The following is a 23,511-nucleotide window of genomic DNA, read 5'->3' on the forward strand; positions in this document are numbered from 1 at the left end:
TATTGTCAATATTGACAATACTGAAACATGGAGGCTTTGAAGTACAATATGTATGGAGGCCAAGATGTAAGAAAAAAAAAACGATCATGACCCATCAGTCTAGCCTGGTCCCAGATCAGTTTGTGCTGTTTATATGTTTGCCGTGCCAATGACAATAGGAGTCTGCAATACAGCACAAACATAACTGTGACCAGGCTACTGTCAGTCTGTCAGCCATCCAGACAGTTAGACATGTCACTGACACCCAAAACGACTTCGACATTTCATCCTTTGATGTTCTGAGCAGGACCATTGGGTGTGCCAACAACATAGGGGGGAGGCGTGAGTCTAGATTCCGATTGGCAGCTAAATGCACTTTCTTCCTCCTAATGCCTCAATGCAAGCCAGCGGGCGTCCCAGAGAATGACAGGGGAACTGTGCCACTGTAGTGGGAGCAGCTAGGGAGGCCCTCCCAGGGCCTGAGTCATTGGCTCAACGTTGGCTCAATGTAGTGTTTGACTTGGCAGCGAGACGCACACGCAGGGTAGGCAGAACCTGCTCTTGAGGTACGGAGCTAATTACGTTCTCGCTCTAGTTTCATTCCTGGCCCGTGATGACATAGTCCAGGTCAGTCCAGGAGAGCAACAACAGGCTGCCGGAGATGATTTGGAACAGTGGCCATTTTGTTTGGCTAGCTAGCAGACTGGCTACTAGACGTAGCTTAGCTATCCAACCCTTATTGGCAAGGACAAGAACTATGGCCTCAGACATCCAATAGTGTACTACAGAGGAGCACATAGAGTGGTCGAGCCTTCGTGTTTCCCAATCTTTTTTGTCTCTTAGATTCAGACATCGGTTTTGTTTTGGTGTCTATACCAGTGGAGGCTGCTGAGGGGAGGACGGCTCATAATAATGGCCGGAATGGAGTGAATGGAATGGTATCAAATGCATGGTTTTCATGTGTTTGATACCATTCCATTTACTCCATTACACTCCATTCCAGCCATAATTATGAGCCGTCCCCCCCTCAGCAGCCTCCACTATACAGATGTAGGATCTTAATTTGAGCCAGTTTGCTACAGCAGGATAATAATCCGGCAGCTACAGGAAATGTGAATTATTATGTGGATTATAATTAATGGACATTTTTGTAGGGGTTGATACATTTTTCGTAAAATCAAGTCTGAAATGTCTAAGTGGAAATTACTAACTTTAGAAGCCTTTTTAAAAAGTTTAAAAAGTTATCCTGCAACAGGGTGATCAAATTAAGATCCTACATCTGTAATTCCATAGAAACCTTAAAATGGGTGTAGTCTGCATAACTGTGCAAGATCACATCCTGTTTAAAGATAATTATGCCAGTTGAGAGCATACACACAAAGAGTAACTATCATAAACAGATACTGGAATCGTCTACCAGGTGAGACCATATCAAGTACAGAAAGGGGACTGGGAACTATAGAGCTATGATTGACAGGACAGAGGTTGGAGGACCATGACAGTGAGGTTCAGGTACATACCTGGGTTCTTGCCTGGCTCATTGTTACTGGGACTTCCTGACTGCTGTGAGTCTGTAACACAGATAGAGAACCATGCTTAGTATTATAGAACCATCCCACTGGGCACAGATGTCAATTCAACATCTATTCCACGTCATTTCATTGAACCTTAGATCATGAAATACCACTAAAGGTCATCAAAGTTCAACCACCCAGTGTTGCCAAAGCAATACAATAACCCACTACTATAAGGACACGTCAAAATACCCTGAATGTCACAGGTGGCCAAAAACAAACAAGCAAGGTGCTGTTGGACATCAGATTTCATTTCAACCTAGACATAATATCAACTGGAGTCATGGTGATTATATAATGAATACTCCTCAGTTTCCCTAGAATGTGTCTGAGGTTTTTATCGTAATTTTTCTGCAGACGTGTCAGTCCTGACAGACCAAGCCAGATGTGTGATGGTATTTGCTGTTGTTTTTTTTAAAGGAGGAGACAGAGAAAAAGGGGGGTAGGGGGGCGAACAGTCAAAAGCCAGCAGAACAAAATAAGTGCTCAACAGGGGTGGAAAGAAGCAATAAGACAAGGTAAAAAGACAAAAGTGAAGAGTTCTCCTGACCTTCACACACAGACTGGCTGATTCTGGCTGAATTTTTACAGGGCCAGGGTTAGGGAAAACATGGTGTGCCTCGGCCCCGAGAGGAGCATGCACATAGCACACGCAACGGGAGGGGGATACACTCTGAAACACGTCAGGAATTCTCCCCATAAGGTAGCCTAGCTTCGCCTCCAAGCGCTTCCTCTGATTGATGATGTTACCTTACAGCACCTTTGGGAGGAGGATTAGCTGGGGTAACTGGCATTCCTCAGCCGCCGCCATGCTCGTTAGTCACCACCAACCACCAGAGGCCGTTTTCGCGGCTCAACCGTCACGCAACACTAACAGATATTCAAACGATGCCCACAAGAGCCTGGCTTTTAACGTAAACACTTGACCATATCATATTCAATAAGCAATAGAAAGTAGCTCCAAAGAGCTTACTTCATTTCACATAAAAACTAGTACAGTAGGCTTTGTATGGAAGAGCGGGTGTGTAGTGTAGTGAGGAACTAGTCCAGGCATATCAGAGAGGGACAACACCAACAACATAAACACTAGTTCATATCATTTAAGTTGAAAATTAGATCCAAAGAGCTTACTTAAATTTCACATAAACACTAGATCCTGACAACACTATACACTCGCTCTTCCATACAAAGCCTACTTTAGCATCGGCCTATCGGAGTAGGGCGACATCGCCATCACCGTCACCCAAATATCAACAACATATGAGAAAGGAAGAGAGGAGGACCACTCCCCCCCTTCCTTCCTTCCCTCCTTTCCCTCCCTCTACCAGCCCCCGATGCAACCAACCATCCAGGGAAAAAGCAGCACACGAGGCGGTAAAAGTACAACACTGAATGGCCAGGCTGTGTTTGACTTGAGTTCCATAATGATTTACCACAGCCGCCCCCACGTGATCCTCCTGTGCTCCATGTATGAGCAATGCACAATAAGAACCACTTGGTTGTGATATGATCTACGCCTTTAACGCGGAGAAGTGAGAACAAGAGGCGGGAGACGGTGAACTCAGATATTCTCGTCTTGTTACAACATTCCTTTTCCTGCTGCTGAGACTTCCCTCTCTCATAAGCTTAATTTCAGAGGTAAAGGAGGATGGAGAGAGAGAGAGAGAGAGAGAGAGAGAGAGAGAGAGAGAGAGAAGGATAAAAAATGGGAAGAAAAAACGTATTTATGAACATTAAATAAAACTGCAATAACAGAATGTTCTTGGCTGCGGCTCAACACTGACACAATAGGGAGGGAACAACACCACCATACGTTAAGCGAAAAAATCTCCCTTTATGTTTAACCCTGAACAGTCACAACTTTGAGTTCTCTCTACAGGATACAGAGGACACAAGGGAAGTCTGATGTCAATAGCTTATTCTCTTTTAGGTGCAACTTATTTTTCAAGTATGGTGTCTGAGCTGGCTAGTTTGTTAGCTTGTCTCTTTTGTTAGCTTGTAATACATATTTTATCTGAAAAGAAAGGACTTTCTGGATGGAAATTCACATGATTTCAGCAAAAACAGTATGGTGCTATTGACTTCTCAGGCACATCATGCGGGCACATTTGTCATTTGACTGACACACCATAAGAATACTGTATAACGAGATAGAATTCTATGTTACACGCCACGGTCGGGGGCTTTTGTGCCAATGGTTTGTGTGGAACCACGTCCATACAGTAAATGATTGCAGGGAGATCCTCCTCCTTTCTTCCTCCCTGGCACCTCCCACCCTCATGCCACTTTCAGACCCATCCATCAGTCTAGTTACAACAGTCAACTATTGCCCTCTCCCAGGAGAGAAAGAAAGAGAGAGACAGAGGGACAGGGGAGGAGGGAGAGAGAGGAGAGAAAGTAGGAGGGCGCGACAGAGAGAGAGAAAGAGCGACAGAGAAACAGAGAAACAGAGAGAGAGAGAGAGAGAGAGAGAGAGAGAGAGAGAGAGAGAGAGAGAGAGAGAGAGAGAGAGAGAGAGAGAGAGAGAGGTGTGGAGCTGTTTCGTCTAACATGGAACAGACCATTGTGAGAGAGAGGAGGTGTGTTGCTGGTTCGTCTAACATGGAACAGACCATTGTGAGAGAGAGAGGAGGTGGGGAGCTGGTTCATCTAACATGGAACAGAACATTGTGAGAGAACAGGTGGGGAGCTGGTTCACCTAACATGGAACACACCATTGTGAGTGAACAGGCAGCCTTGACAAAAGACCAGATGGTCGTGGCAATTAAAGAACCCAGGCAGCAGAAGCAGCATCTTCTCTTTGCTGCCGTACAGTACTGCAGGCCTACAGAGAGGAGCCACCTGGACGAGTTGAGGTGGGATCCAGGCATATGGCATCTTCTGTCAACTCATCTCAGAGGTTTGAGGGAGCTCCATACATCTGAGAGCTGGAAAACACCTGACATCTCACATACATTTCACTCTTGACCTGTAGCTAGGGAGGTGTAGGAGATTGTTATGGGGGGTTTGATGTTAAGTTCAAGTTTAAATTCAAATTACAGTTCAAGTTCAAGTTCAAGTGTGTTGATAGCCACATAGAAGCAGTCGATCAGGCCAGGGTTGAAAATAATATTCTTATATATTTTTTGTTTTTGTTTTTGTTGCAATTAGTCTGCAATTAGTCATGCAAATTGAAATCCATGGACTTGACAAAGGAACTGTCATTAATAATAAAATCAACATATGAACACATTTAAAAGGTACAATTCCAAAGAACCACTATTCTAACTAGAAAAACATAAAGTGTTCTACAGTGCCTTCAGAAATTATTCATACCCCTTGACTTATTCCACATTTTGTTGTGATACAGCCTGAATTCAAAAATTATTATATATTTTGTTTTTCCTCAACCATCTATACACAATACCCCCATAATGACAAGGTGAAAACATGTTTTTATAAATGTTTGCAAATGTATTATAAATTAAATACAGAAATAATCCATTCAGGCTGTAAATGTAAGTCGGCATACAATAAATAAACTGTCTGAGGCAGAAATGAAAAGAGAGGTGAAGACTTCCCGCTACAGAAAATATCTCCTATCTGCATCCAAAGATGCATCAAACCTTCCAAATGGAGACCAATCCAAGACCAATCCAATCGTCTTCAAATAAGCGGCAGTAACCCGTAAATAAACAGTGTGGTCTCGGTCTGCGAGGTAGAGCTCTGGCTCTGCCCTGAGAGTTTGGCAAGGCCCGGATCACAACGCAATATACCAGAGACACACAGCCACACTCCAAAAACAACGTTTCTTGGCACCTCTCTGTCCCTGCCACTTGTTTAACAAACAAACTGGGCCCGCAAAGGGGGAGGAGGAAAAAAAAGCTAAACAGAGGATTTGAGAATCTTGGCTGTGATTTGAGTGAGGAGGACTGAGGAGTGACACGTTGGGATTGTGGGGAGTATTGAGTTTGTTTCGTACCTTATGTGTAATTCAACGTGGATTCTTTGCTATTGTGAAGGCTTATTCTCTCTCTCTCTCTCTCTCTCTCTCTCTCTCTCTCTCTCTCTCTCTCTCTCTCTCTCTCTCTCTCTCTCTCTCTCTCTCTCTCTCTCTCTCTCTCTCTCTCTCTCTCTCTCTCTCTCTCTCTCTCTCTCTCTCTCTATATATATATATATATATATATATATATATATATATACAGTGGGGAGAACAAGTATTTGATACACTGCCGATTTTGCAGGTTTTCCTACTTACAAAGCATGTAGAGGGCTGTAATTTTTATCATAGGTACACTTCAACTGTGAGAGACGGAATCTAAAACAAAAATCCAGAAAATCACATTGTATGATTTTTAAGTAATTCATTTGCATTTTATTGCATGACATAAGTATTCGATACATCAGAAAAGCAGAACTTAATATTTGGTACAGAAACCTTTGTTTGCAATTACAGAGATCATACGTTTCCTGTAGGTCTTGACCAGGTTTGCACACACTGCAGCAGGGATTTTGGCCCACTCCTCCATACAGACCTTCTCCAGATCCTTCAGGTTTCGGGGCTGTCGCTGGGCAATACGGACTTTCAGCTCCCTCCAAAGATTTTCTATTGGGTTCAGGTCTGGAGACTGGCTAGGCCACTCCAGGACCTTGAGATGCTTCTTACGGAGCCACTCCTTAGTTGCCCTGGCTGTGTATTTTGGGTCGTTGTCATGCTGGAAGACCCAGCCACGACCTATCTTCAATACTCTTACTGAGGGAAGGAGGTTGTTGGCCAAGATCTCGCGATACATGGCCCCATCCATCCTCCCCTCAATACGGTGCAGTCGTCCTGTTCCCTTTGCAGAAAAGCATCCCCAAAGAATGATGTTTCCACCTCCATGCTTCACGGTTGGGATGGTGTTCTTGGGGTTGTACTCATCCTTCTTCTTCCTCCAAACACGGCGAGTGGAGTTTAGACCAAAAAGCTCTATTTTTGTCTCATCAGACCACATTACCTTCTCCCATTCCTCCTCTGGATCATCCAGATGGTCATTGGCAAACTTCAGACGGGCCTGGACATGCGCTGGCTTGAGCAGGGGGACCATGCGTGCGCTGCAGGATTTTAATCCATGACGGCGTAGTGTGTTACTAATGGTTTTCTTTGAGACTGTGGTCCCAGCTCTCTTCAGGTCATTGACCAGGTCCTGCCGTGTAGTTCTGGGCTGATCCCTCACCTTCCTCATGATCATTGATGCCCCACGAGGTGAGATCTTGCATGGAGCCCCAGACCGAGGGTGATTGACCGTCATCTTGAACAGTTGTTGCCTTCTCACCAAGCTGCTTGCCTATTGTCCTGTAGCCCATCCCAGCCTTGTGCAGGTTTACAATTTTATCCCTGATGTCCTCCCCCCCCTGACACAGCTCTCTGGTCTTGGCCATTGTGGAGAGGTTGGAGTCTGTTTGATTGAGTGTGTGGACAGGTGTCTTTTATACAGGTAACGAGTTCAAACAGGTGCAGTTAATACAGGTAATGAGTGGAGAACAGGAGGGCTTCTTAAAGAAAAACTAACAGGTCTGTGAGAGCCGGAATTCTTACTGGTTGGTAGGTGATCAAATACTTATGTCATGCAATAAAATGCAAATTAATTACTTAAAAATCATAAAATGTGATTTTCTGATAAAAATTACAGACCTCTACATGCTTTGTAAGTAGGAAAACCTGCAAAATCGGCAAGGTATCAAATACTTGTTCTCCCCACTGTATATATATATATATATATATATATATATCTCTCTAAGCCCTAATGCATCACTTGCCTGGATTTTATAAACACTCTCCTTTTTCTAGTTTGGCATGATACCCATACCTTTCCCGAAAAACCCTCAGTACACCCCCACCATCACCAACCCCTTAACCCCACTGTGTATATTAAACCAGTCACATACTTTTACAAACTCACTCGTTGCAGTACACACCATCCCACATACACACTCTCACATACACACACGCGCCGCAGATGCATACCGCCGTCGACATTTCAGGGAGGGAAGAGAGAAGCCGTCTGGCAGCCATTTTAGATTGCTGCACCCGGGGTCTGTGCACATGTATAGCTGTGGCTGCCAGAAGCATGGGTCCCGAGCCAAGATGCATCTCAGTGGCCGAGAGAGGGAGGGAGGGAAAGAGAGAGAAGAGAGAGAAGACAGAGAAGACAGAGAAGAGAGAGAGGAGAAGAAAAAAAAGAGAGAGACGTAGAAATATCTCCTAATTACGGCACCGCTAGGCCCATAATGTTTCAACAATACAGCTGTGTGTAGTGTAAATATTTGACATGGCCACACTTTCCGTCCCTCTTCTGCACCAGTTTGGCTGAGGAGCAAGCCGTTAGAGGGGTAGGCAAGCTGTCCATCTGTCTGTCTATCCTGGTGCACATATCCATGGTGTGTGTGTGTGTGTGTGTGTGTGTGTGTGTGCAGGCTTTGTCCTGTGTCCTCCTCTGCTCCTGGTTTTTATCCTTAACGGCCATGATGACCTCATCGTTGTGGGCCCGGTTCCAACACCGGCTGATCCTAGCTTTCTCTCAAATGTTGCTCTAGCACTGCGTTCTACAGCTACACTACATGGCCAAAGGACGTGGACACCTGCTCGTCGAACATCTCATTCCAAAATCATGGGCATTTATATGGAGTTGGTCCTCCCTTTGCTGATATAACAGCCTCCACTCTTCTGGGAAGGCTTTCCACTTGATGTTGGAACATTGCTGTGGGACTTGCTTCCATTCAGCCATGAGCATTAGTGAGGTTGGGCACTGATGTTGGGCGATTAGGCCTGGCTCGCAGTCGGCGTTCCAATTCATCCCAAAGGTGTTCGATGGGGTTGAGGTTAGGGCTCTGTGCAGGCCAGTCAATTTCTTCCACACCGATCTCGACAAACCATTTCTGTATGGACCTCGCTTTGTGCATGGGGACATTGTCATACTGAAACAGAAAAGGGCCTTCCCCAAACTGTTGCCACAAAGTTGGAAGCACATAATCGTCTAGAATGTCATTGTATGCTGTAGCGTTAAGATTTCCCTTCACTGGAACTAAGGGGCCTAGTCGAACCATGAAAAACAGCCCCAGACCATTATTCCTCCTCCACCAAACTTTACAGTTGGCACTATGCATTGGGGAAGGTAGCGTTCTCCTGGCATCCGCCAAACCCAGATTTGTCCGTCGGACTGCCAGATGGTGAAGTGTGATTCATCACTCCAGAGAACACGTTTCCACTACTACAGAGTGCAGTGGCGGCGAGCTTTACTCCACTCCTGCCGACGCTTGGCATTGAGCACTGTGATTTTAGGCTTGTGTGCGGCTGCTCAGCCATAGAAACCCATTTCATGAAGTTCCTTACGAACAGTTATTGTGCTGATGTTGCTTCCAGAGGCAGTTTGGAACTGGGTAGTGAGTGTTGCAACCGAGGACAGAAGATTTGTACGCGTTATGCATTTCAGCACTCGGCGGTCCCGTTCTGTGAGCTTGTAAAGGGGGTGAATCCTTTCCTCTACACTTCTAAATCTTCGTCTACATCTGACCTGGTATCTCTCAATCCTCCACCCTTTTCTTGTTTCTTTGACGCACTTTCTTTCCCTTCTTTCTCTCTTCTTAGTGGCCCTCTATTTCCCTCTCACTCTCTCTGTCGCGCTCTCTCCCTCTCTTTCTCGCCTCTTCTCTCCCTCCCTCCCTTGTTTTGTTGACTAAACAAAGTGGCCTTTATCGGAGAGAGCCGCAACCCAAACAAGCCAAACAAAAGATAGGGCAAGGAAATCTGCCCAGAGGAGGGAGGATCTTATCATGCCAGGGAGGCCATTGTGTGTGTGTGTGTGTGTGTGTGTGTGTGTGTGTGTGTGTGTGTGTGTGTGTGTGTGTGTGTGTGCCAGTCTGCACAATGGCAGTCTCATGCCCTGGCATCTAATGCACTAACGTATCATAACGGTCTTTGAAGGCCGACACCTGCCAAGAGACCGATATCGAGGAAAGAAGACGAGGAAGCCATGCTAAGTTTGGCGGCCATTTTGAGAACTCATCCTTTGCCAATACCTAGAGAGCATGGGTGATAAACCAAGCCCATACAAACACACAAATACAGACCCAGAAAACAGCAGTAAATGTGTTAAGAAATGTATAACTCTTTCTGTGTGTGCAGAATGGATATGAAGACAGCAAGCATTCTTCTAGGAATGCCCCCCCTTCACCCATATAAGGCATTTGAGCAACTCAAACGCTAACTAGCATATCAACGACAAATAAAGTTTTCTATCATGTTAATTAGATTCAGCTACATTTGCTTTAGATCGACTGCAGACATGATACAAAAAGCCTGTCTAGGAACACATTTAAGGCTTGTGGGAGTGTTAGGGGGAGGTGGGGAGAGACAAGGAGGGTAAAGTTGAAAAGACTGAAGGAACAATGACATTTTGCCTTCTTTTTATTCAACGGAGAGACACCACAGACTTGTTTGAAAGGCACACACATACACCCACACACCCACGAGACAGTGAGACAGTGGGATTGTCAGGTTTTGAGACGTAGGAATCAAGTGTCAGACAGACAGGGTCAGACTGAGAGGAGGACGAGGTGGAGGAGGAGGGGGGGCATACAACTTTCAGGATGAAAGCATTTACAGACAGCTACAGGAACTGTGTGTGTGTGATTCTCATGAAACCAGTTTTAAACATGGCTGTAGCAAATTGAGTTACAAAACCATGGTGCAGCTGCAAAAATCAACTATAATTCTGAAAATGTGTCTTATTTTAAATACATTGTACATTTTCGCCAGAATTTTGTACATTTTCACCCCAAATTCTCATTACCAGAATGCGTCCGGATTAAATTCTCGGGTCATTTTATGCAATTCTACTTTAGATAAACCTAAATTATTTGAATAAAATACAAAATATGTTGCTGTAGTTTGTCCATAAATCATTACCATTACCTTACCAACATGGAGGCATGAATGGGCTTTAGTGATGTGGTCAATTGTTTGCTGACTCATAACGGCTGTCTCCTATTATTTGCAGATTGAGCTAAGGGCCTCTCATTACCGAAACACACATTTCTCATTTTTTGGTCCGTTTCGGTAATGAGAACCTTAATTCCAGTAATGATAATAAGCTAATTCTAATGTATAGTCAATGGGTGTGCTGTGCTGGTAAACTTTATTTATTTACTAGGACCACTTAAACCTATTGTATAGATTTTTTGTAAAACAACAGTTACTTGATTAAGTAGGGTTTGTCAAGAAATATGGGGTGTATAAACCCCATTTAACTTACTTTGTCACAATCTGCAGTTTGTGTTTCAACAAAGAGCAACCTCACCACTTAAATGAGGATATCCCCAATTTTGACATGTGTACCTGCTTTTACACTTGTTGTTTGATATCCTAAGAAAGTTTAAGGTACATATCTCACATATTTAAATACTTTATAGGCATATTGTGTCATGCTGTTTGCACATAGGATCCCATCCAATCCAGAAATACATCTAAAATACCGTACAACCACAAATATCCATGTCCTAATACACAAATTATTTTTTCCAAAAAAAAGTCACCTTGTTATGTTTAAGTCTAACTATTCAGCCCCCAAAGTCAATACTTTGTAGAGCCACATTTTGCAGCAATTACAGCTGCAAGTCTCTTGGGGTATGTCTCTATAAGCTTGGCACGTCTAGCCACTGGGATTTATGCCCATTCTTCAAGGCAAAACTGCTCCAGCTCCTTCAATCTTTAAGTCATACCACAGATTCTCAATTGGATTGAGGTCTGGGCTTTGACTAGGCTATTCCAATACATTTATATGTTTCCCCTTAAACCACTCAAGTGTTGCTTTAGCAGTATGCTTAGGGTCATTGTCCTGCTGGAAGGTGAACCTCCATCCCAGTCTCAAATCTCTGGAAGACTGAAACAGGTTTCCCTCAAGAATTTCCCTGTATTTAGCGCCATCCATCATTCCTTCAATTCTGACCAGTTTCCCAGTCCCTGCCAATGAAAATCATCCCCACAGCATGATGCTGCCACCACCATGCTTCACTGTGGGGATGGTGTTCTCTGGGTGATGAGAGGTGTTGGGTTTGCGCCAGACATAGCGTTTTCCTTCATGGCCAAAAAGCTCAATTTTAGTCTCATCTGACCAGAGTACCTTCTTCTATATGTTTGGGGAGTCTCCCACATGCCTTTTGGCGAACACCAAACGTGTTTGCTTATTCTTTTCTTTAAGCAATGTTTTTTTTCTGGCCACTCTTCCGTAAAGCCCAGCTCTGTGGCGTGTACGGCTTAAAGTGGTCCTCTGGACAGATACTCCAATCTCCGCTGTGGAGCTTTGCAGCTCCTTCAGGGTTATCTTTAGTCTCTTTGTTGCCTCTCTGATTAATGCCTTCCTTGCCTGGTCCGTGAGTTTTGGTGGGCGGCCCTCTCTTGGCAGGTTTGTTGTGGTGCCATATTCTTTCAATTTTTTAATAATGGATTTAATGGTGCTCCATAGGATGTTCAAAGTTTCAGATATTTTTTTATAACCCAACACTGATCTGTACTTCTCCACAACTTGTCCCTGACCTGTTTGGAGAGCTCTTTGGTCTTCATGGTGACGCTTGCTTGGTGGTGCCCCTTGCTTAGTGGTGTTGCAGACTCTGGGGCCTTTCAGAACAGGTGTATATATACTGAGATCATGTGACAGATCATGTGACACTTAGATTGCACACAGATGGACTTTATTTTTTTACATTTTACATTTTAGTCATTTAGCAGACGCTCTTATCCAGAGCGACTTACAGTTAGTGAGTGCATACATTTTCATACTAATTTAACTAATTATGTGACTTCTGAAGGTTATTGGTTGCACCAGATCTTATTTAGGGGCTTCATAGCAAAGGGGGTGAATACATATGCATGCACCACTTTTCAGTTATTTATTTGTTATAATTTTTTGAAACAAGTTATTTTTTTCATTTCCCTTGACCAATTTGGACTATTTTGTGTATGTCCATTACATGAAATCCAAAAAAGAATCCATTTAAATTACAGGTTGTAATGCAACAAAATAGGAAAAACGCCAAGGGGGATGAATACTTTTGCAAGGCACTGTACTTTAGCAATTTGGGACTAATCTGACAGTGTGACTTTCGTTCTTTATCCAAATATGTGTGCATAAAGACAATTTTAAAAGAACATGTATACGCAAATTTAAATAATGGTTATGTGTTATGGTAATGAGATCAATTGCCAAATAAATGTTAATTCAATTTTCAGTGTTATGTTTAACTATAATATTAGAAATTTGTTTATAACTTTTTAGGACTTTGAAAATTGTTGCGGTAATGAGAATTTATGTGTTGGTAGTTGTGGAAATTGTGGTAAAATGCATAATATCTGATCAAAAAATATAATAATAATTATGAAATAGATAAGTACAGATCCTAATCTCGGTGATCCAAGAAGAAACTTTATGAAAAATTACACTTGAGAATGTTTTGGTCAAATGTCAGTTTCGTGAGAATGAACCGTGTGTGTGTGTGTGTGTGTGTGTGTGTGCCCTTTGGGGAAGAAGAGACGTGCATACTAATGATACTGGAGACCGGTTCCCCTTTCTCTTACACTTTTTTAGGGGACTCAATGCTGTCTCGTCCATAAACTCTCACGGGGGTGAAAAGACGAGAGCTTTTACAGAGCCAGAGAAAACAGACTTCTCATTCAGGTCAACAAACAGTGTGGCATCGCCCACATTCATTCCAGAGAGGAACGGGAACAAGGGCTGAATCGCCCGACACATCATTAATGAGGCCAGGCCAGACCAGGAAAGAGAGAGGGAGAGGGCAAGTAGCCGGGAATACAAAGGCAGGAGAGGAGAGGAGAGAGAGGGCAGAGAGAGGAGACTGTGGGCATATACACATATGTATGTGCATGCGCACATTTACTCACGCATGTATACACACACACATACAGATGTAGAATCTTAATTTGATCACCCTGTTGCAGGAGAAATTTCCTGCAATGCACGAAATGTAAAACTTGTAGTGTATTTGAAGTTTTAAAAGGCTTCTGAAGTTTGTAATTTCCGCTTGATTTTCAGACATGATTTTCCCTAACGGAAAATGTATCAACCCCTACAAAAATGTTCATTTATTATAATCCACATAATAATTCAGATTTCCTGTTGCTGCAAGATGTTCCTGCTGTAGCAAACTGGCTCAAATTAAGATCTGACATCTGTACATGTGGACTGAGATATGCACGAATACACAGATGCATACACACACACTATGAAATTACACACAGATAAACACACAAATTATTCAGGTCTGTGGGAATTGAGATCTCCGAAGTGCTGCAAGCTTAACACACACACACACACACACACACACACACACACACACACACACACACACACACACACACACACACACACACTCTCTCGTGTTGAGAGCTATGCTGTGCCATACATGTGCTCTGTGGTCAGGGCCTGGGATGCAGACAACACAACACAACATCTGGCTGTCCCATGAAAAATGAGCATGCAGGCAGGGCTTCACCGCACACTGCCCCAGTCACTGTTTCCACACACGGAGACACAAACACACACAAGCATGAACGAACGCACACACACACACATTCCCAGCTGCACCCTGTTCCATGACAAAGCCTCCAGCCATGCAAGACATAGCCTGACCATGACATGACAGAGTGCTTACATGGCTTCAAAATCTCAGTCATACTACTAAGGTTCTGTCATATATATTATAAAACGAGATCAGGCATTCAATTGCAACCTACACAAGTGATAAAAAGCAGGAAGCAGAAAATTCAAATGTTTAACATAAAATTGTACACAGCCCCCCTTGACTTACTGGGAAGTCAGCGCTAAGTCAGGATAAACTTAACCTAACCTAAACTCAAGTCAGCCTCACAAACAAAACTGGTCTTTACAGTGCAAAAACATATCACACTATGTTGGTTCTAGGCTGTTAGCTAAGGCACTTATCATGTCAAAACAATGTACCCATCAGCACATGAGCGTTAAAACAACAGAATGATTTTGGTATGCATCAGACCCACAATTTGCTTTGTTGTCGTGTAATTGACTGTCTAGCTGGCATTTGCATTTGCCCACTGCCCAAGCTGCTAGTCTTGGGGTAGCATAATGGGTTACGTGGTGAGGAGGTTGATGCCACTTTCTACAGGACCAGGAGGAGCCATCTTTGGCGGTGGCAAATGTCCAAGAGTCCCCTTTTATACGTGGCGGAGGGAGGGAGGGAGGGAGTTAGGGAAAGGAGGGGAGGGAAGGGTGAGACTATAGATTTAATTATGCATGCGTGTTTCTCATTCATGGTGGTGGTGGTGGTGAGAAAGGGAGGAGTAAATGGGGTGGGGGTGAGGACCAATGACATTCCGCCGAAGCCCCCTCTTTCTCTCTCACCTCTCTCTCTTTTCTCTTGCTCTCACCAGTCTGGTGACTGCTTGGGCTAATGAGGTGACACTCACCGTCTGGAGGCTAGCCAAAACAGTCCATTAACTCTTAGCAAATAGTGAAGAGGAGGAGGAAGGAGGAGAGGGTGGGGGTAGGAGAGGGGAGATGGGGGGGATAGAGGAGGAAAAGTAGAGTGAAAAAGAAGAGAGAGAGAGAGAGAGAGAGAGAGAGAGAGAGAGAGAGAGAGAGAGAGAGAGAGAGAGAGAGAGAGAGAGAGAGAAAAGAGAGGCTACCGGGGGTGTTTTGTATTTGTGAATGAACCAGCGGGAGTTGGGGTGTGGGAGTTGGGGTGTGTGCGTGTGTGTGCATGCACGTGTGTGTGTGCAGGATCGTGATGATGCGTGATAATGCGTGGCGGGATTGGTTCAATAGAGGCGGCACTCGAGTGTGGGACTGCATGGGACAGGGGGGTTGGGATTTGGGGAAAGGGGCTGCTATTAGCACAACGCCACATCATAGAAAACCCACCCAGACAGACAGACAGACAGACCTTTGACAGGGGGGCTGTGTGATTCTGCTCTTTCATCCTATCATCCCTCCCTCCCACACCCCCTGTCTGATAATTATGAGACAAATGCACGGGTCCCCTGCTGATGAGTGGTGGGTTCAAACCTGCTGCACGCTGTCTGGACTGGGAAAGAGAGAAAGAGAGAGAGAGAAATGGAGGGATCAGAGAGAAGGGGGGAGGGAAGGAGGTGGTGTAAATTGATTTCTAGGAAAGTGCCGGGTGGTAGTCGGGTAGATCTTCAGCTTTGACACACTAGCTGGCAAAAAAGTGTTGGTTCCCACAATGTTTCTGGTGGGTTAGCCGGCTAACATTCTCTAACCTCTCTTTTGTAACAGTATTATGTGAACATTCCTTCCAACAACATTCCAGGAAGTCTATGTTTTAGCAAAACTCCAGGGGGATGTTCTTGAAAGTTGAATTATGACATATTCCTGGAAGTTCATGTTTTACAACAACAACAAAAATTTATTATAATATCCAGAGGTAACATCGTCCAATAATCTCATCGTAACCAAATGAGTGTCAGACAAAATGTTATGTTGTGAGAACTGCAATCAATTTAGTATTGATTCAAATGTGTCACGGTTCAGACAGACGACCAGAGGACCACAATTGCGTCACACCAGAAAGTTTATTAAACTTAAGGGAAAAGGGAAGTAGGGAGTGAATGAAGGCTCCAGGGGTAACAGGGATCCCGTCCAATGCGCTGGGTCTGTGCCCCCCCCAGTGGCAGCGATGCGTCCTATGAAGCCGGTGGTGGGTGGTCCAGAAGTCCTGGGGGGGGGGAGACACAGACACAACAGGGCGGAATGAAACCAGGCAGCAGTACAGTTCAAGGGAAATCCAAAATACGTAGTAGCAAGGCAGAAGGCTGGTCAGAGTTACCGGGATAGAAGAGTAGTCAGGAGTCGTAATGGCAGAAGCAGGTCTGGATCTCCTGAGGCAGAAGAGTATCCAAAAAACAGGCAGGTCCGGGGTCACAAAACCAGGGTGAGCCAGAAGGCGAGCAAACAGGTTCCGGGTGTGAGCTTTGCAGACGATCTGACACCGGAGAGCTGAAAGACAGGGCCTTAAATACTGGGAGAGGTTAGTGGGTAATGCAGCGCAGCTGGCAGAGTAATTAGAGCCGAGCAGAGCAGGGACAGGTGGAGCTAGTTAGGCTGAGTAGAGAGAGGGAGGTGAGCAGAGTGGAAGCAAATTAAGGTGGTAACCCGGTGGAGTGAGAGGGCTCATGACAGAACCCCCCAAGGGGGACGGCCCCAGAAGTCCCAAGAGCAACACCACGCCGGGCGGGAGGAGGGGAGCCGGAGGAGGGCTAGAACTCCTCCGAACGGTCCGAGTGAACGTCCTCATCCTCGGAGGAAGCCGGAGGGCCGTGGTCGGGAGATGGGACAGGTCCCGAGACAGGATCAGGCACAGGACAGGAAGCCGAGCGGGCCGGACGGTTAGGGACCCCTCTGGGGCGGCCCCTACGGATTGCAGGTTGATCAGGATGCCGTTGGTGGAAAGCGGTGATGAGAGTCCTATCCACAATCCGACTAGCTGGCACCCAGGTCCTTTCCTCAGGTCCATAGCCCTCCCAGTCAATGAGGTACTGGAGACCCCTACCCCTCCGTCTGGACCGAAGCAGGCGGCGGACGGTGTAAACCAGACCACCATCGGCGAGCCGTGGAGGAGGAGGACCAGGCGCAGCAGGGACCAGCGGACTCTCATGGATGGGCTTAATCTTAGACACATGGAAAGTGGGGTGCACCCTCAGGGAATTAGGCAGTTGGAGCCGGACAGCAGTTGGGCTAATCACTCTTATGATAGGGAATGGGCCAATGAACCGAGGTGCCAGCTTCTGCGACTCCACCCTGAGTGGCAGGTTCTTCGATGACAACCACACCCTTTGACCAACATGGTAGGTGGGAGCAGGAATTCTCCGACGGTTGGCCCCGGTAGTGTAGCTGGCAACGGACCTGAGGAGTGTGGCTCGGGCTTGTGACCAGGTGCGGCGACATCGACGGGCAAAAGCAAGTGCAGATGGGCAAGTAACCTCCTCCTCCTGGCTGGCAAATAGAGGAGGCTGGTATCCATAAACACATTGGAAAGGGGACATACCGATGGCAGAGCAGGTCAGAGAATTGTGTGCGTACTCCACCCATGTCAATTGCTGCGACCAGGAGTGGGGGTTGCGTGAAGTCATGCATCGCAGTGCCTTCTCGAGCTCCTGATTAGCCCGCTCTGACTGCCCATTGGATTGGGGATGGAATCCGGAAGTCAGACTGACTGTGGCTCCCAGCAGGTGACAGAACTCCTTCCAAAAAGCGGAGGAGAATTGTGGACCACGGTCAGAAACAACATCCCTTGGCAGTCCGTGGATCCGGAAGACGTGTTCCAGGACCACCTGGGCGGTCTCCTTGGCGGTTGGGAGCTTGGGGAGGGGAATGAAGTGTGCCATCTTGCTGAAACGGTCAACGATGGTGAGAATGACGGTCATGCCACTTGAAGGGGGCAGCCCCGTGACAAAGTCAAGGGCGATGTGAGACCAGGGACGTCTGGGCACAGGCAGGGGCTGCAGCAATCCGGCTGGGGGCTGGCAGGACGACTTGTGTTGGTTGCAGATGGGGCAGGCTTGGACGAATTCCCGTACATCCTTCCTCAGAGAGGGCCACCAGAACCTCTGGGCGAGCAGGTTGTAAGTGCGGGTGGAGCCAGGGTGACAAGCTAGGCGGGAGTCATGTCCCCACTGAATGACCTGGGACCTCAGGTCTTCGGGGACAAAAAGGCGGTCAGCTGGGCAAGTGCTGGGACCTGGCTGGTTACGGAGAGCCTCCAGCACCTGTTCCTCAACAGCCCAGGTCAGAGCTGCAACGATGCAGGGACTTGGCAGAATCGACACAAGGTCCTTGGAGGGGGTGTCATCCTTCTGGAATTGACGGGAGAGGGCGTCTGGCTTGGTGTTGCGTGATCCAGGCCGGTATGACAGAGTGAAATTAAACCTGGTGAAGAACAGGGCCCAGCGGGACTGCCTGGAGTTCAACCGTTTGGCCGTGCGGATGTACTCCAAGTTCTTATGATCGGTCCAAACGAGAAATGGAATGGTGGACCCCTCCAGCCAGTGACGCCACTCCTCCAAGGCAAGTTTCACAGCCAGCAGCTCACGGTTCCCTATGTCGTAATTGCACTCAGAGGGGGACAACCGACGTGAGAAAAAGGCACAGGGATGGAGCTTCCTATCCTCCGCAGCCCACTGAGAAATCACAGCACCAACTCCCACATCCGAGGCGTCCACCTCCACAATGAATTGCCGGTCCACATCAGGCATCTGGAGGATGGGAGCGGAGGTGAACCTCACCTTGAGGGTACTGAAGGCTTTGTCGGCTGCTGGGGTCCAGGTGAAGGGTTGCTTGGTGCTGGTTAGAGCAGTGAGAGGGGCAGCAACGGTACTGTAGTTCCGGATAAACTTCCTATAGAAGTTAGCAAACCCCAGAAACTGTTGCAGCTTCTTTCTGTTCTCCGGAACTGGCCATGAAGTGACTGCTGATACTTTGGCAGGATCCATTTGGATACTTCCTTCTGCCACTATGTACCCCAGGAAGGCCACTGTCTTGACGTGAAACTCACATTTCTCTGCCTTGGCGTAGAGGGAATTCTCCAGAAGACGATGAAGGACTTGCTGGACATGGCGGGTGTGTTCAGACAGGTTTCTGGAGTAAATTAAGATGTCATCCAGGTAAACGAAGACAAACTTGTTTAACATGTCCCGCAGTACATCATTCACTAGAGCCTGGAACACAGCAGGAGCATTGGTGAGGCCAAAAGGCATAACCAGATACTCGTAGTGGCCTGTTGGTGTATTGAATGCGGTTTTCCATTCATCTCCCTCCCGGATCCGCACTAGGTGGTAAGCGTTTCTGAGATCCAACTTGGTAAAAACAGTGGCTCCCTGGAGCAACTCAAAAGCAGAGGTGAGCAGAGGCAGAGGGTAACGGTTTTTCACTGTGATGTCGTTGAGTCCCCTGTAGTCGATGCAGGGGCGAAGAGATCCGTCCTTCTTCCCCACAAAGAAGAAGCCAGCACCAGCAGGAGATGAAGATGAACGGATTAATCCTGCGGACAGAGAGCCATTGATGTAGTCCTCCATGGACTTTCTTTCAGGAGCAGACAACGAATAAAGACGACCCCTTGGAGGAGCTGTTCCAGGGAGGAGGTCGATGGCACAGTCGTACGGTCGGTGAGGGGGCAGAGATGTGGCTCTTGCTTTGTTAAACACCTCTCTGAGACCATGGTAGCATTCTGGGACATTGGAGAGGTCAGGAGCGGAGTTAGTAGGTACTGGCCGAGGGGTAGTGCGGCAGCAAGCAGGCAGGTTCGGTGGCAGTCCTCTCCCCACTCCCTGATCACCCCGGTCACCCAGTCGAGCTGAGGGTTGTGCCGGGCGGAGCCATGGGTAACCCAGGATGAGGGGTTGGCCTGGAGAGGGGAGCAGGTGAAACTGGATAGTTTCTTGATGGTTTCCGGACAGACCCATCGAGACCGGGGCCGTGACATGAGTGACCGATCCGAGTAAGTGTCCGTCCAGTGCCCGGGCAGGAATAGGAGGTGTCAAACGGAGGTTCTCCAGTCCCAGTTGGCGTGCCAGCTTGATGTCCATTATGTTGGCTTCGGCGCCAGAATCCACCAGAGCAGCCAGGGTGTGAGTTGAGTCAGAGAGGCGGAGGTGAACTTGCAGCAGGGGTTTGCGGTCGGAGGACTGGATGGTCATTGAACTCAACCGGACTCCCCCTACGCCCGGTGAGCTTCGGCCCTTTAAAGGGCAGGTTACCACACGATGTCCATCACCTCCACAATAGAGGCAGAGGTTTGAGGTGAAGCGGCGCTGGCGCTCTGCAGGAGTGAGGGAGGCTCGCCCAATCTCCATAGGCTCAGACTGATCAAGCTGACCTGGGTGAGTGGCAGTAGATGACAGGAGCCCAGTCGGATCTCTCCGAATGCCGGTAGTAGGTGGACCTTGGCGCCCCCTCTCACGACGACGGGTCTGTATCCTTCTGTCGATCCTGACAGTCAGTGCGATGGCTTCATCAAGAGTGGAAGGCAGTTCATGGGAGACCAACTCGTCCTTGATATAGTCAGCCAAACTATGGAAGAACGCGTCCACCAACGATGGTGTGTTCCAAGAACTTCGTCTAGCCAGGGTTCGGAAGTCGATGGAATGGTCTGCGACTGTACGTCTGCCTTGTCGAATACTGAACAGTTCACGAGACGCCTCTGCGGTGGGTGAATCCAGGTCAAACACCTTCAGCATCTCCTCAGCAAACAGGTCGAAGGTTGCACATGCGGGGGTTTGACGTTCGAACTCTGCTGTTCCCCAGAGTCGAGCTCGGCCCGTCAGGTGAGTGATGGCATACCCAACTTTAGCCCCTCCGTGGCGAAGGTCCTTGGCTGCAAGGAGAACTGAAGTCGGCAGCTAGTCAGGAATGGCCGGACCTGGGTTGAATCGCCGTTGAACCGCTCGGGGTTTCCAATCTTGGGTTCCGGAGCAGCGGCTGCAATGACCGGGGCAGGTAACTCGGGGGCTGGGCTGGTGGGCAGACTGGCTGGGGTAAGGTTGGTGAGGAGTTGAATGATCATGGCGAGTTGTTGTTGCTGCTGCTGGAACTGCTGCTCATGCTCATCGGTTTCCATGTCGGGGAAAGTGTGCGCTGAGTCCATAATGGTCAGATCGTACTGTCACGGTTCAGACAGACGACCAGAGGACCACAATTGCGTCACACCAGAAAGTTTATTAAACTTAAGGGAAAAGGGAAGTAGGGAGTGAATGAAGGCTCCAGGGGTAACAGGGATCCCGTCCAATGCGCTGGGTCTGTGCCCCCCCCCAGTGGCAGCGATGCGTCCTATGAAGCCGGTGGTGGGTGGTCCAGAAGTCCTGGGGGGAGACACAGACACAACAGGGGCGGAATGAAACCAGGCAGCAGTACAGTTCAAGGGAAATCCAAAATACGTAGTAGCAAGGCAGAAGGCTGGTCAGAGTTACCGGGATAGAAGAGTAGTCAGGAGTCGTAATGGCAGAAGCAGGTCTGGATCTCCTGAGGCAGAAGAGTATCCAAAAAACAGGCAGGTCCGGGGGTCACAAAACCAGGGTGAGCCAGAAGCGCGAGCAAACAGGTTCCGGGTGTGAGCTTTGCAGACGATCTGACACCGGAGAGCTGAAAGACAGGGCCTTAAATACTGGGAGAGGTTAGTGGGTAATGCAGCGCAGCTGGCAGAGTAATTAGAGCCGAGCAGAGCAGGGACAGGTGGAGCTAGTTAGGCTGAGTAGAGAGAGGGAGGTGAGCAGAGTGGAAGCAAATTAAGGTGGTAACCCGGTGGAGTGAGAGGGCTCATGACACAAATGTCTATAAACTGACCAATGGAGACTGATCAAGGTCGTGTATGGCTGAGTTGGTAGAGCATGGCGCTTGCAACGCAAGGAGTGTGGGTTTGTTTCCCGGGGTCACCCATATGTAAAATGTATGCATGCATACCTGTAAGTCACGTTGGATAAAAGAGTCTGTTAAATGGCATATGTGGAAAAAATACTTGAAGAATCTTAATTGTGAATGGAGGATTCCATATCTTTATAACTCTGAACTCCAGCCAATGACGGATGCCAGTGACTCCCACTAGCCAATGCTTACAACCGCAAGCCTTTGGCCGCTGACTTAGCCAACAGAATCCCCACTGGCAGAAGGCCACGAAGGAACTCTGCCACCCTCACCCTGTGCCAACGGCACAGAAGTAAACATACCCATACACACAACACCAACGACCTCCCACACCTTAATTACAACGTTGGACGACTTATTAGATCATATAATTCCACATCTAAGGCAAGGCGGAGAGGCCTTGGCCCAAGACAGACAATGGAACAAAGCTGTGCACTCATTCAGACAGCTTCGCTGGCAGTGCTACCCATGTTTGGAACGGAGTGGTGTTTAATGTGTTTTTACAAACATAAAAACTGACTACCAACACTGCCAACAGATGTCGACAAGCACTTTTTTTTACTGCCATGACGTAACTTCAATATGGAAAACATGCAAGCAGGTGCAAATGAAGACAGAATTTTCTACCCACACAACTGTGCTCCATCTTCAGTGTTCCCGGTCTTTGATTGAGATATGGATAAGTATTGTACTGGCTAACAATGGAGTTCTGAAAGCTAACAGGAAGAGAACCTGTCTGAATATTTTGATGATGATATATTACCGCCGAGTTGGGCAGCCCATGGAGATCAATCAACCAAATGTATTGCTGTAGTGCTTAAACACCACAAATGTAAACAGGTCCAGAACGGAGCCTTGCGGTGTACCAGACTACTACCAGATATCAACAGAGGGCTGGAGTTGGGTTTCCAATGTTTCCACCCCCCTCACTCCCCAGCATTCACCCTGTAATGTCCTCAGGTAAAGACTGTTAAAACCTCTTAACGGTTCCTAGTACACGGCTTGGTTATAAGAGGACAAGAGGCCGTAGAGTCGGTGTTATAAAAACGTCTGCATGCCGCATGGCCAGTAAAACCCTTCTTTCCTGCTAATGAGCCCAAATGCCGGAGCTAGCTAGATGTTGTTTTAAACCCCATGCCAGGGCCGGGATAAATCAATGCCAGCTACGGAGAAATAGAGGATGGTGGCAGTAAGGGAGTGGAGTTGGGTGGTGCCCAAGTAACGGTAGCACACCTGGGACAAGGTTTCAGTGGGGGGTTGGGGCAGGGAGGAGGGAGGAAATTGTGTAGCCAAATGTAAACACATTTTGTATTTCTGGGTAACAGAAGCAAGCTGCAGTCCTGATACTGCAAGACTTTGAGATGGGCTCGCTCATCCTTTTTAGCTGGAGGCTCATGCGGAGCAGTCTGTCTTAGCAGAGCAGAGCTGAGCTGAGTGGTTGGAAGAGTACATGCTCTCACATAACTCAGGAGAAACAAAGATGGTGTGCCCACCACAGGGTCAGAGAGATCTGGCAGGGT

At 47.3% G+C, this 23,511-nt stretch overlaps 1 protein-coding gene across 7 annotated transcripts in view; it reads right to left on the reverse strand.

Moving 5' to 3' along the window:
- LOC121554746 (nuclear factor 1 B-type) overlaps positions 1–23,511 on the reverse strand; it is an 87,037-nt gene that overhangs the window by 25,089 nt on the left and 38,437 nt on the right. For 6 of the 7 annotated variants that reach the window (XM_041868478.2, XM_041868483.2, XM_041868476.2 and 3 more), the window contains exon 3: positions 1,500–1,550. The exons of the other annotated variant lie outside the window; for it this stretch is intronic. In XM_041868478.2, coding sequence (XP_041724412.1) covers positions 1,500–1,550 — 51 coding nt within the window. The remainder of the gene's footprint in view (positions 1–1,499; positions 1,551–23,511) is intronic. 7 annotated transcript variants of the gene reach the window in all.

This window comes from Coregonus clupeaformis, chromosome 39 (assembly GCF_020615455.1).
Source record: "Coregonus clupeaformis isolate EN_2021a chromosome 39, ASM2061545v1, whole genome shotgun sequence".
Taxonomy (NCBI): domain Eukaryota; kingdom Metazoa; phylum Chordata; class Actinopteri; order Salmoniformes; family Salmonidae; genus Coregonus; species Coregonus clupeaformis.